The 14,607-nt window shown below is 40.2% G+C and overlaps 2 protein-coding genes across 5 annotated transcripts in view; one reads left to right on the forward strand and one right to left on the reverse strand.

Moving 5' to 3' along the window:
* LOC134546821 (vesicular inhibitory amino acid transporter-like) overlaps window positions 1–8,669 on the reverse strand; it is a 54,977-nt gene extending 46,308 nt beyond the window's left edge. For 2 of the 4 annotated variants that reach the window (XM_063389978.1, XM_063389977.1), the window contains exon 1: window positions 8,537–8,669. The gene's annotated coding sequence lies outside the window, so the exon portion shown is untranslated. The remainder of the gene's footprint in view (window positions 1–8,536) is intronic. The other 2 variants (XM_063389979.1, XM_063389976.1) reach the window with 1 other exon arrangement.
* A 469-nt stretch (window positions 8,670–9,138) lies between these two features.
* The window catches only part of LAMA2 (laminin subunit alpha 2), a 337,526-nt gene continuing 332,057 nt past the window's right edge, over window positions 9,139–14,607 (forward strand). Inside the window, exon 1 of the mRNA XM_063389975.1 lies at window positions 9,139–9,270. Within this exon, the coding sequence (XP_063246045.1) occupies window positions 9,180–9,270 (91 nt within the window). The 5' untranslated portion in view covers window positions 9,139–9,179. The remainder of the gene's footprint in view (window positions 9,271–14,607) is intronic.

A 14,607-nucleotide genomic window follows, 5' to 3' on the forward strand; every position in this document is an offset into this window, starting at 1 on the left:
AACTGGGAGATTCTTAAGTATTTTTCATAAACAATAGATTAATCTTGACAAGTCCCTAGTGAGATTTTCTTAAATTTATAGTAGAATAAAATCAAAATATGGAGCTAGGAGATTGCTGCCTATACTAATTTATCAGCTTCCTAAAGTTTGAAATTACAAGTACTTTTCAAACAACTTCAGTGTTATTTTCAAATTTCACTTAGGTAGATTTAAAACAATGGTATTACTAAAAATTTAATAGTATGGAGAATGTTTATGAGAGATATATATCATCAATTTACACAGACTGATGGATGTCTTTCATTACAAAGTACTATTTAATATCCAGCTAGTGAGTATGTATATATATATAGGTATACCAACAGAAAATTAAAACCATATATACCAACTTCTAGAAGCATATTTATATGTACACATTCAATATTGTTATTTTAATGTTATATTTAATGTTATTAAAGCATAATGCATGGTTTTAATATTCATTTAATATGTATTTTAATACTTTATTGAGTTTAATATTCCAAACACAGCAAAAAGTTTATGTCAAATACCTCATTATCCATTTGTAAAAACAAGTATCTTATAACTGCAGTAATTGGATAAGAAGATGTAAAATACAAGTTTGAAAACTAGCTATAAAGGGAATGGTTTGCAATACATTACCTAAAATATGCCAAGGAAAAGTATTTTTTTCTACCTCTTTCAATTTATGAGAATCTACTGATTTTCTTGTAAGACCATTCGCAATTTATAAAGGAGTGAATCATATCCTTGGAGCAACAGCAGTATGGCGTGCCATACACATGTCACAGGGAGAAAGGTTGGCTGGATGATAGGTTCAGAGGCCCTTTAGTCCATTTTGCTACTGGATACCATTTGGTTGCTAAGCCACCAATTATGACATTTTGAGCCTGGCAGTCCAGCTAATTCTGAACCTATCTAACAGTTGGTTCATCCAGCTCATATGTCTTCAAGTTCTCAGTGAGTTCCCTGCAGGAGATGATTTCAAAAGTCTTACTAAAAGAAGGTATGCTACATCCAACAAAAAATAAGCAAAGAAAAGTAAAAAGTACCTCAGTTGCCCAGTGCATACAGTCATATTTTATCATGTTGCTCTCATAGATGTCAAAACATTCCTTCCTTTTTGTAAACGATAAAAATATAAAAGTGCATAAAAGTGAAACAAATGCATGTGTAAATGAGCTCTCCACCAACCAAATATACATGGCAGAGAAATCAGGTAATGCTGTCTCAAGATCTTTGGGATAATAACATGAAAAGACAACAAAAAAAATTCTCATATAAAATATACAGAACTCTATTGTCTAGGTCAACTGAAAACCACATTTGTTTTCTTATTTCTGTAATGAAGAAACAGATTTCAGAGCAAAATCTAAAAGTCAACAACATTGGACCAAGGAGAAGAGCCTTCTTTTCTTCTGACCACCAAGCTAGCAGCCTCATATGAATCTAGGAATATATCTTGGTTTGTAGTCAAGCTGTCAAACTAAAGCTTGATGAGAGGTATCTGAAAAATATTCTGCTTCTTGCCTATAAATATAGAACAAGATCAACTGTTTCATTAGCAGAGTTACTTTCCATATGCCTCTCTGTCTTCCTATGTTTTATTCATTCTGTGCAGAAGTGGTATTATTTTGGATTCGTAGAAGAGGTGTAGTATTTTTATTGTGTATACAGTTCTGCAGGCTGACTGATGGGCAGGTGTACCATGAATGAAAGCTTTTAGAGCTCATGACAGAGACTAGTTTGATTTGACTAAAATCATCATCCAGCCAACAGTAACACAGTGTACCTATCAATAAAGATTGTGTGATTGGATATTTATTTCAACAAAAGATGCTTGTCTAATCTGGCCATTTAATATTTTTTTTCAAAAATATTATGATTTCATAGAATAAGCAACTTCCTGATGGCACCAAGCCACAATTTCTCTTTGAGGATGTACATGCACATTACAAACAACCCTTAATTTTATACTCTCAGATTGCTAAAGGAAATGTATTTTATCAGTACAGAAGTTGACCCTTAGACAGATGTTTTTGTACATGTACAGAAGGGCATTTTCTAAATAGTACATGATATACTATTCTCTCAAAGAGGACATTGCATTCAAAATTCTTCCTTTTATATATTTCCACTTTCTAGATTTTCACCTTTTTTTTCCTTCAGAAAACCTAAACTCAAGTGAGTCATAAAAATCTACTCAGCAACTACTTCTAAGAACCTAATTTTAAGGATGTAGATGAGATCTGGAGGCTTCTTTATTGATTTGAAAATTATGCTACAGATTAAATCAAGAAGTTCACTTTTGATCATGCATACAAACATGTAATTTGACAAAAGTGTGACCTTCACTGCTCTTTTACAAAATTCTCCAGGCTTTCCTAATGAACAAAGTGTACCAATTGACTTTTTATCAAAATAAGGAAGAATACACTAACCATCTGTCACTTTGCAGAGCAGCTGCATGGAAGAAGTCTTTAATGAAGATCTTTTGCTTGGCCCTTTCTGTTTTGAAGTAAATCGGCAGAGAAAAAGTCAACAGTAGTTTAAAAGATTCAATGTTTCCTTCCTTCCTGAGTTCCTGCCTTCCTTCTTCCTGCCTTTCTTTTCCTTCCTTCCTTTTCTAATAACTTGCTTTCTAGTTAGTCACAAGCTTCTCAATTTTAAGACAGAGACACCATCAGCTTCAATTACACTCTGATACAGAGTTCTAAAGGCCTTGATCTAGAAATATACCAAAGATTTCTCCTCATCAAACCACAGTATGGCCAGCTCAGTAAGATGCAATCATGTGGGCAACTATAACCCTGCAGCTGATTACATTGATTCTAACACTTCATACTCGTAATTTCAGATGTCTCCAGGCCCACCGAGGTGTACGCGAGGTGTATGGGAGGCATGGGGGATTGTGTTGCCTTTTGGATAGTCCTGTATGGTTATCTCCTTAGGGCCATGATGATTTCTGGTCTTGTAAAATGCAGCAATATTGATGATGCATTTTTCTTTCATAAATTAAGGCATCACAGTCTCAGAGAGGAACAATAAGCTTTGTTTAGAAAAGTATCAGGAAATGAAGAAAACATAATAAAACTTAAGCAGAGAAGCCAAAAGTTTAGATTTTACCAGATAAAGTAATATGGTCTTCAAATCTACAGGAGATCAACAGGAACAGCAAAACAATTTCAAAAACAAGCCAAAGAGTTTACCAAAATTTTTTTTGAAGATAAAATCTTTCCACTATGAAAGAAGGAAATTTAATGCCTGTATGTTTGAGTATATGAAATGGTAATCCTCTAGTGAACTGATCCTTGTTCTCAGATTACTGTACCAACCTGCCTTTGCTAGTCTCTGGGTGTGACGTCATTGCAAAGAGGAATATCACCTAAGCAACCCTATAGTAGCTAAAAAGCTTATAGCTGAACTGTGTAGAAGGAAACAGATGGGGCAGTATCTGGAAATTTTATTTGTCAGATATCGCCCATCTGTTTCTCTCCCTATCTGCATGTTTTGCAGTAATATCCATTTTTAGGAAGGCAAGTCAATCTAATTCTACAGAATTGGTTTAATCCTGTGTTTTATTATTATTTTTTAATTTTTATTTTTTACAATTCATTAATGGCTGGCAGGGAAACATAAAACCCACATTGGTGATTCAGCCAAATAATTTTCATTTCCATTCCATGTGAGGCAAAGTTATACTTCAGGGCAAAATTAGTACATGTTAACTTTTCTTATTAATTGGATCTAACAATTTTGACAGTTTCGCACATACAACAGACCTTCTAAATAAATTAATGATAGAAGGTATTTTAAAATGCATTCTAAATCTGAAACAATTATGTGTCATTTCAGACTAAATTCTAGTTTCTTTGTAATAAGTAGCTATTAAAATCAGTAAGTCTTTTTTGGCAGCTATCTGATTCTCTGAAAATAGAGCCACAGAAGGCTTTGCATCAGGTACATTACTTATGGAGAGCACATAAAGACTTTGGCTGTAAAAATTAATTATGGGCTGAGAAATTCTATTTGTTTTCTGCTTCATATTCTTAGCTAAACATGAGCTAACATAAGGTCACTGACATTGCTCTTCTATTTTTCCAGGATCAAAATTAAAACAAAAGCCACTTAAAATAGCAGCATAGGCATAAAGGAAGCTATTAGAAGTCAAGACCAGAAATAAGTGTCACTTCCAAATGGCTCACAGAATCCAATATCAGGCAAGACCACAAATCCTCCCTGCTCCTTATGCATAAGCACCATTACAGAACTACTAACAGATGAGCATTTAGCTTTTATAAGATTTAATGATAAATAATGACAGTAAGTGGGTTGGTTGTACTAATTAATCTGACTAATTACAGGGGTAGTGAGCAAGGCAAAATGGAGGGGTTGAAACAAAATGAGATGTATTCTGAAATGAGCTCCATCCTGATGCCATGTGTAGCTCATCAAACTGTAACAACTCTGCTCTTGACTCTAGCCTCCCCAGCATGCAGTGAACTGCAGTTGCTGTCATCCTCTCTTCTCAGTCTCTCTGGCCACATTATAGTCACCCTCTCTTTATTACCTAAGCCCAGGCCTATCCTATCCTCTCCCTGTTCTTTTGATTATTTTTCCTTTCTTTCCCCCTTAATTTTACAGGATTGCTTTTTGACCTGCAGCTATCTGCATCAGCTTTTAAACTGACAATACTCGGTGACCCTGGCAACAGAAGGCTTCACAAGAATAGTTTTCTATCAGTGTTAGATTCGCTCTTTTCTTCATGTGTCCTTTGTCTACTTTGATCTTTAATTCTGGTCTCTACTTTGATACTGATTCCTAGTCACATATCTCATTTCTTTATCCCTTGTCTGTCTTTTAACTTGTCTTTTGCCAGCCCCTTCCCTAACACCTGCTTTGGGTGCTCACAACCCTGGCACAAGGACATCCTGGTTCCTCCTGACTTGGGTCCAAATCACAGACCTTGCCCCTAAAATGGGTTAATTCTTTGATTCTTGTGGTTCACATATTTCAATTCATCCTAAGTGCTGTATCCAAATCTTCTCTTTATCCTTTAAAGCTAATTTTTAATGTTTATTTTCTTTATCCTTTGATTGCAGTCTACTTAAGAACACAGGACAGGGTCGCATAGGTTATCAAATCCATTCCTCCCACCTTTTGCAGGCAACTTTGTCATGGAATTACTTTCCTAAATCTGCCAAGGTCTACTTTTCAATTGATTATTTCTTCCTCTCTGCTCTCCTAACAGAAAGCTGTTTCCACACCTTATGATTAGAAACTATCTTCATTTTTCCAGCCTATACTGATCTGTATCTTGCTTACGCTCTTTTCCTTTTATGACAATTCCATCCATTAACATCCCTGTTACACTTAAGACTGTCTCACATCTTATTTTCCTAGGTTAAACAAATCAAACCCTTCTAATCTATGTGTCTCAGATAAGCTCTCCCTTCCCCAGAGGCCTCTGCTCTGTTTAAGTCTGAATAAATTCTTCTTGAACATGCGTGATTGTAATTCCCTCTGATACCTAGGTGGGATGCAACAGTATTAATTTTCATATTTCCACTGGAAATATTTTCCTTGATGCTAGGCTTTATGTATCCTAGGCTTTACTCGCTTATTTCATTGCTGCATCATTCTGGTGACTCAAAAATGCCTTGTGACTCACTGACTTCCACCCAGGAGTTTGGGGTTATATTCTTTATTGATGATTCTCATCAGAAACTGTTACTGATAGCCCTTATTGCCATGACCCAGGATCTTATAGCATTTAGGATCTTCTGATTTTTTATGCTTGAGTCATTGAGAACAAAAATTGTATAAACTCAAATGTATATTGATATACATAAATGCAAAAAATTTACAAAATATACTTTGGTCCTCCCCAATCCTATTTTATCAGCAGAATTAATTTAAAAGCCTCTCTCTTTAATGCAAAGTCATGAAAATATTAACTCGTATTGATTCCCAGATGAGTCCTTATCTGATTTCACTCACATCCTCCTCTCAGCCCAGCAGTTCCAGCCTCAGTACAGATTACCATTAATGCCCCTTTAGCCACTGCGTTAGCTGAAAAACTTCTTATCTAGCTTGTCGTGGCTGTGGGTGCAGCTACAGGCTCTGCTACAGGCTCTGCAGCCTTGTTTCCTCACTCCTGTGTCTGCCTGTGCTCAAGGCCACTTCTGACCTGGCAGAGCCACATAATCTTGTGTCAGGCAGTGGTGACACATTTGATGTCAGAGGAGGAGCTTGGAGAAACTTTGTTGGTTTCTCCCTGCATTAAGTTCTAGCCCTTGTCCCAGTCCCAGCCTGTTTTACATTGCAGTTACACCTGTGCATCACTTTGCACCTCACTGACCCTGACCCTGATTTGCAGACTTGATCTCAGATCCATCTCCTGCCTATGAACTTGTCTGGAAATCTGTAATTTTGTTTGATCCTTGTTACCACCCCTAGATCTGCCCCTTCTGCATACAGAGAATGCAGGAGCACACTGCTCTGCCTACCTCAGTAGTGCCACTTCATCTTCTAACTTGCTTCTCTTTCTGAAGCAGCCCACTCTTGCTGCTTCTTGATACAGCTTGGAATTTTATGGTATGAAATTATTTCCTGTGGTTCAGATGTGAAAAATCATTGAACGAGTCAGCAGGTCTTCCTGGCATATCTTGCCTCTTGGTGTCCCCAAAGTATTAAAAGTTTGTATCTCTGGTGCACAGTTAGTCAGTATTGGCTCTGACAGGTGATGAGGTACCCTGGCTATGCCAGCAGGGCTGCTAAACTGAAACTAGGCTGAGTTCTCACAACATATCCTCACAGACTCAACAGCAGGATAAACTGATTCAAATAAAAGCTCAGATAAATAATCTGTTGTATTTAATATTGGTGTAATATTGATTTTTGGGGAAGCAGAGACTCCCCCTACAACAAATCTGCTCTTGATCTCAAATTCATGGAGATCACAAGTCATGGAGATATTTTGCAGATACCTCAGATCTGATGAGACCTTAACACAAAGCAGCAGAGGTTCCCATCTTCAGGTCTCACTTTCGGTTTCTACAATCTGCTTCTGGATTATTACTTGAAACTCATCTGCAGCACTTGCAGCTTTTGGAGCGCTGGAAGGAATTTCCCCAGCTGGGGGAGTATGCAACTCATGCTGGTATGGCTTTAATGTAGCAGCTGCCACTACAGTTGACCAAATTCAACCAATAAACGTGTTATTAGAATCAAACCTATGTTGATGTAGTCAGATCCCTAAGTATGAAACTGGCACTAAATTCTCCAAGTTACTGACGTATACTTGGCTTGTTTACATGTTCTACTTAATTCATTAGATTATTCCTCTTGCACATATACAAAATTCCTTGCAGTCAAAATTTTTGCATTAAGGGAATTGCAAAGGGAGAAGCAGCTGGAAAAAAGTACTGACTGTTACTGGTTCTAGGGAAAGACCTTACAGACTAAATAAATACTGATAGTGATAAAACTGTGGATAGAGTTGTAAACACCATCTCCCTCTCTGTCTCTCCCAGTTCCCTGATTATGTATACTTCCACAATAAAACAAATAGCTGACAAGATGAAAATTATCACAGTAAACATTGAACTTGGGTTTCTCAGTAAGAAGTGTACAAGACCACACATACAACATGTTTTGGCAAGAGGACTTGAGCGTTTTCCATTGACTTACAGATGACAAATGCATGAGCCACACAAGAGCATTCTTGCTGCTGTCCTGTGTCCTGTGCTGGCGGAGCACAGGCCTTGGAAAGCAATGAGTGTCCAGTAACTTCCCAAAGGCCATGGAAGCAATGAGTGTCCAGTAACAGCACTCTCAGGAGCAGAACTCAGGCCATTTTGGGAGAAACCTCAGAAGAGAGGTTTTGTGATGGGCTAAGTGTATCAGAAGGGAAAGTATGAGTCTGCTTGGAGGGGGATGACAGGGAGAGAAACAAATTGGCTGTGTGGCTGTATGCAACAGCAAAAATTCTGCATTCCTCAAATGTTGGGTTTGGAGTGACAAGCAAATTTGCCAATAGAAAATGCTGTGGCTTGGGAGCTGAAATAGACTGTACCAAACACATGCTTATCCCCATTACTGGCTACAGCAATGAGCACATTGGTGCTGAATTTATGTTGGGAAATACACAGAAGTGCTTTATCTTTATGTGAATTTCAAGGGAAGCTCAATTTGAAGACTTGGGAAAATGACCATCCAAGTCAGAACTGGGCTGCCAGCACAATCTTGGTTTTATGCCACAGACATACTGTGAATTGAGCCCAGCTCACTAACAGTCAGTCCATGACGTCCTTTTTCAGTGTGGTCACACACAGGTTGGGAGCCTCGCTGTTCTATGATGAAACCTGGTTTTTATGGACATTTTTTTAAGCAATTTTTTTTAAATTTTTTTATCCGTGGAGAACTATGCAACAGTTTTTAATCCACATTTTATTTTAGTGAAAGGTGAATTTTTCCTTTATGCAGTAATATGGATTTTTTTTCCCCATCATACCTGGCTAGCGCTGACACACTGCTCCCAGGCCCGCCAGGAAAAATGCGCTTGACTCCGTCGCGATCCTCCTTTCCCAAGTGCCTTCTCAGAGAGCCGTTATGTTTCCCCCCGCCACAGCACAGGTATTTTTTCCTCAGCTGGACACCCCGATGAAGGCTAACTTAAATGGCGAGCACACTTCCAGGCGAGAACGCGGAGCGGCCGCCGGGCTGGCACGTGCCGCCCTCCGCGCGGCGCCTGAGGGGCGCTCCCGCCGCCCGAGAGGCTCGGGGGCTCCTCGGGGGCTCCTCGGGGGCTCCTCGGGGGCTCCTCGGGGGCTCCTCGGGGGCTCCTCGGGGGCTCCTCGGGGGCTCCTCGGGGGCTCCTCGGGGGCTCCTCGGGGGCTCCTCGGGGGCTCCTCGGGGGCTCCTCGGGGGCTCCTCGGGGGCCGGGCCGCGCCCCGGGCCCTCGCTGCCCACCGGCCCCGCTCTCTGCCCGGCTGCCCGCGGAGCCGCGGCGGGGCGGGGAGTGTGGGCGGGGGGCAGGGGTGTGTCCTGCCCTCCTGCTCCCTGCCCGGGGCACAGGGGTCTCCTCTCATCTCCCGGCCGCTGCAGCTCACTGGGCTGGCCGTCCCGCGGCGGGACGAGTCGGCTGCCCGGGAGCCATGGCTCGGGAAAGTTTGCCGCTGCTCCTGCTGCTGGCGGCGCTCGGCAGCCGAGGCCAGTCGCCGTCGCCGCCACCGCCGCCGCAAAGAGGTACAGGGGAGCGGGGAGCCCGCGCCTCGCCCGCCCGGCCGGGACCGCGGACGGGAAGGCGACCTCACCACGGGAGTCCCTGTAGTGACGGGAGGGACGAGGGGACAGCGACCGAGCGTGACAAGTGACCCCCAGCCTGCAGACAGGGGCTCGGCGGGCCGCACCACCGCTGGTACCTCGGTGGCCGCGCCGCGGAGGGGCTGCCGCGGGGGCTGCGCTGCGGCGCCGGCACATCCCGCCTGCCGCGGCGATTGCCGGTGCCTCGCACACGCGCTTCATGACCCGGTTCGAGCAGCGCCGATGGGCAGCGCTGGCACCGGACGCGCAGGGGGAAATCGTGTAGGAGAGGGACCGCTGGAGGACGTGACCGGTCCCCGGAGCGTCGCTAGCGTTACGGGCTGATGTGCTGGCATCCCTCCCGCAGCCGGGATGTGCCCGTCTGCTGGCACCTCTGTGACAGGGCGAGCTCGATAGGCTGTGTTGAAACACGTGTGGGCTGCCTGGACTGCTTTTAGTTCAGGTGGCAATTTGATGCACTCAGCCCGTCACAAAGCTTTTCTCGGTGTTAAAAACTAACCACGACTGGAATGGGAACAGAATCAGTTGTATACCGGATGGATAGTAAATGTCTTAGATATACCATTATCAGGCATTATACAGTGTTTTGGGGTGTTGACACTACAAGATTTTTTTTTGCTTGCTTTTTCAGTTAGTGTTCTGTGGAAAGATCAAAAAGGGTGTTGTACAGGTATGGGAGAAATAGTCTTTAGTCAGTTTTTCAACTCTCATAGGAGATCCTTAAAACCATTTTTCAGCCCACAATATTCCTTCTGGTGCTTACATTTGTGCTCTTAACATTTTTGTCCTTGCTGAAATGAACTCAGTTAGAAGATACTGTGGTTGTGTCAAAATAAAATTAATTCAAACCCCTGGATTAACAGCTGTCTTTCCTTAGACCCTGATGTCACATGATGGGGTGAACATTATGGATTAGGAATTTTTACAGTTTAGGGTTTACTTTGGAAAACGTGATGCACAGACATTTCATGAGAAAAAGGCTCAAGCAGCTGTCTCCTTAGTATGAATTTTACTGTGTAAGAATAAATGGCAGTTGATCAAATGTCTGTGTAGATAAAAACTCTTCCAGAATTAGCCTATTTTTCGATAATGATGTATTGGTAAACATTGAAGACTGGGATTTTAAAAGTAGAGCATTTAAAATACAGTACATAATATATTTTCTTTTTGCTGTTTTTTCCTTTTCTTTTCCTGATTAATTTTTTTGGCTAATATTGATGTGGTGTTTCTTTTGGTATTCTCTCTCTCTGTCTCACACACATACACACAGAGATTTTCAGAGAATGCCTTTTTGTTTATGCAGTGTCATGATTTCCTTTAACCTCAACAGTGAAGGGATATGTTAATTATTTCCCTTTTAAATTAGAAGTGGGTGTGTTTGGTGTTCATCTGCTGCATCACTGATAGTGTAAGTGAGTTTTGGTAGTTTAATGAGGAATCCTAGGACTTTTAATTAAATGTTAATGTGGCGATGGGATCTCCTAAACTTAACAGTTGAATTCAAGTCGTGGCCTGACAAATTTTTGTGCCATTTACTGTCTTCTAAATTTCTTTTTGAGATCTGTTGCAGCTGCTAGGAGGTGCTAGCACTATGTAGATGTTAACTGTGTTGCCCACTACAGACAAAGCAGTAATGAACTCCTCTGCAATGCAAAAAATCAGGAAAGTCTGACTTCATTGAAGTCCTGGGGGATTTTTAACATGTGCAAGAATGTTACTGGACCTGTGGTTTATATCTTCAGACTTACAGCTTTTGTTTTTCAACTTAAATGTTATTTGGTAATAACTATAAAGTTGGATGCTAAGTATTGCTTACTAATTGTTACCACCAGTTGGATGTCTGGGGACAAAATTATGTAACAGAGCTGCAACACTTTGAAAAACAGCATTTGAGACATCACAATGAATTCCCATGTTGTTTTATGGAACAGAACAGTTCAAGAACATTTTGCACCTCAAAGATGGGAACAGTCTGTATTTCTTTTTTTTGTTTCTGTTCTTGTGGTTAATTTGTTTTTCCTTTTTAAATTGTTAGAAGACTTACTGTGGTCAGAAACCTGGAGTTAATTTCAAGCTTTTTTTTTTTTTTTTTTTTTTTTTTTTTTTTTTTTTTTAAAGCTTCACTTATTATCTGTTCTTTTGTTGTTTGAACACTAAATAGTCATGCAGAATTTCTGTCATGGTTTAACTCCAGCCATTTTACCAAACAGCACACAGCCCCTTACTCCTTCAACAGCAGGACTGCAGGACTGGGGAGAAAAATCAGATAAATTGGTAAAAGCTAGAAAAGTCATGGATTGATATAAAGGCAGTTTAATAGGGAAAGTAAATGCTGTGAAGGCAAATAAAGCAAAAAAAGGAATTAATTCACTGCTTCCAATGGGGAGACAGGTGTTCAGCCATCCCCAGGAGAGCAGGGCCTCATCACACATAAGTTACTTGGGAAGACAAGCACCGTCATTCCAGACATCTCATGCTCCCTCCTTCTTCCTCCCACTTTATATACTGAGCATAATGTCATATGGTAGGGAATATCCTTTGGTTATTTGGGGTCATCTGTCCCAGCTGTGTCTCCTCCCAGTTTCCTGTACACCTCTGGCCTCCTCATGAGCGTGACAGTACAAAAAGTGCAAAAAGCCTTGGCCCTGTATAAGGCCTGCTAAGCAATAACAAAAACATGTCTGTATTATCATCACTGTGTTCAACACAAGTCTAAAACACAGCCCTATGCGAGCCACTGTGAAGAAAATTAACTCTACCCAAGTCAAAACCAGTGCAATTTCTCAGAAAATGGAAGAATCAGAACGGCACATGCATTCTTCTACAGTGTTTCCTAAAGGTCTACATAACTTGCAGTTAAGGCAAACTGACCGAAGTGCTGTGTAATGTTCCACTGAATCTTGAACCTTGGTTCATTCTATTTAGTGTGGAATGGGACAGAACCAAAATTGTAGTAATTTAGAAAGTAGTGTAAAACTTTTTTGATCTTGAATTCATGCATTTATGAAAGGATCTCAGTATCTGTTATGAGAGAGAACGGAAGCTATGTGTCTGTGAAAGGTGTAAATAGTAGGGACATGGCTAAGGAACATACACTGCACAGTAACTTGATCTGTAGTGTCAGCTGCTGACATCAGTGGAAGTAATTCATGGAGTACAGGTGCTTTTAGCATGTGTGGAAGGAAGTGTAAGTTGACTCCAAGAGGTGATGTATATAGGATGCTTATAAAGTCAAAGTGAGATTTCTCACTTGAAAGAGAAATGGAGGGTGAACATCAGCGGGATATGACTAGTGCCAGTCTGTTAGGCAGTGAATGGTGTCAGGCAGGTCAATATTTTAAGTCTCTCTGTAGGTGTACATTTTTTAAACAAGATTCCAGAGAGTGTAGTTCAAAACTATGTTCTCTGTGTTATGTCACTGCAACTAGGACTTAAAAAATTTCTTCCCACATACAAACCTGTGTGTATTTTGTACCCTATACTCTGAAAAGTCAAGAGACAAGGCTAATAGGACATAAGTTTAGTATTTCAGATCCTAAGAATGAAGAAAGTCACGTAGACTTAGATTCTCTTGTTCCTGAGACAAAAAGCACACCAAATGCTTTGTTTATGTAATCTTATGCAATGTTAAAGCAAAAGTTTCACCTTTCTTCATAGATATTTCTTTGGAGTAAGGTGAATTGCAAAACTAACCAACACCATGCAGCTCTAACCTTGTAATGGAGAGCATTTCCATCATGGCTGATGGCATTTAAACATTCAAAGCATTCTGCTGGCTGTATTTGGACAACAGAGCTTGTAAGAGATTTAGTTGGTAATTTTGCATTCTGCTTTCCTTAGAAAACAAGGCTTAGATTATTGTTTATCAGCTTGTTCTCACCTAAATAAATTTTGAGTCTGTTAGCCAATATCAGCAAATATAAAAACAATGCAAGAATTTTTAAGATATGATCATTGAAAATCAATGGCTGTTTAAGAGTCCCAAAGAGTCCCAAAGTACTTCATCTTCTCTGGGATGAAATGTAGAATTTAGCCGTTATCTAACCCATTCAGTCCATCTAAGTCAACGTGTGTAGAACTCTGGCTTCAAAAATATGAAGGAGAATATGTCCATTGTGGAGGGCTGGCATCTTAGAATGCGTAAAATTCAGGTTTTTTTTTTTTTTTTTTTTTAAAGACTTACTTAATCCACCTTCAGGATTTTATAACAAGTAACAAGTCTTGTTCACTGAAGGTGTGCTGCAGGATAGTACATTCTGTGTGCTCCCTTTTCACAGTCAGTCTGCATGCTGTTTAATGTTTTGGCAGATAATTTTTTGGTGATCTTGAAATTATGATTTCTGTTCCCTTTTTATTATTATTTATTTAAATGTATGTGTACAAGACCATAATCACTTCTAGCAACTCTTTTAGCAGTGTTTACTGCTGTCCGATCAGCAGGGATTAACCAGCCCCAAAATGGTGGGAGATGCTGCTCTCAAATACACATTGTGATTGTTTTTAACTTTTTACTTCAAAGCTGTTGTCCATATCACTTTCTTATAGTTTAATAACTGGCTGAGAAAGTGAAAGCAGAGGGAATTAATATGTGTTTAGGGTTTAGAATGTGAGAAATAGTAAAGGGCCAGCCTAAGGTGTTAGAAATAGGTAGAATTGCTCAGAGTGACAGGAGACATGAGTTTTTTTGTGTATGTGCTTTAACTAGAAATAACCACAGCCAGAGCGAATGAGGTAGGTCTTGTACAAGAATGTGTGAATTTCTCCAAGCAACAAATACGAACACAAGATGGTAAGACGCACTTTATATTTAACCTCCTTATTATTAATTTTTTCCTCCGAGTTTTTTACATGAGTCATTCTTATTAGTCTTGAAATGCTACAGAACAGTGGTTCTTTAACCTGTTCCAAAAATCCGCTTTAAAATAATACAGCAAACAATCATTTTTAATTAATTCAGGCTGGAGGAAGGAATCCACCCACACATGTTCTAATTTCTTATCCAGCTACTTGGACTGACAGTTTTTTGAGATTATCGTATTTTGGAATAAGAGGCAGCATCAATTCCTGGTGCAGGGTAGATTTTTCTTTTCTTTTTGTTTTCTTTTTCTCCCCCCCATGCTCCCCTCCTCCCAGAGTCCAGACTCCTCATATTTATATGTCAGGAATGGTGGCAGGACACAAGTACATGCTAATGTGAACCAGTGTGCATACCTAATTGTGTCCCTTTTTTTCCCCAACTTTTTTCATCAATAATAACTC

This window comes from Prinia subflava, chromosome 2 (assembly GCF_021018805.1).
Source record: "Prinia subflava isolate CZ2003 ecotype Zambia chromosome 2, Cam_Psub_1.2, whole genome shotgun sequence".
NCBI classification, from domain to species: domain Eukaryota; kingdom Metazoa; phylum Chordata; class Aves; order Passeriformes; family Cisticolidae; genus Prinia; species Prinia subflava.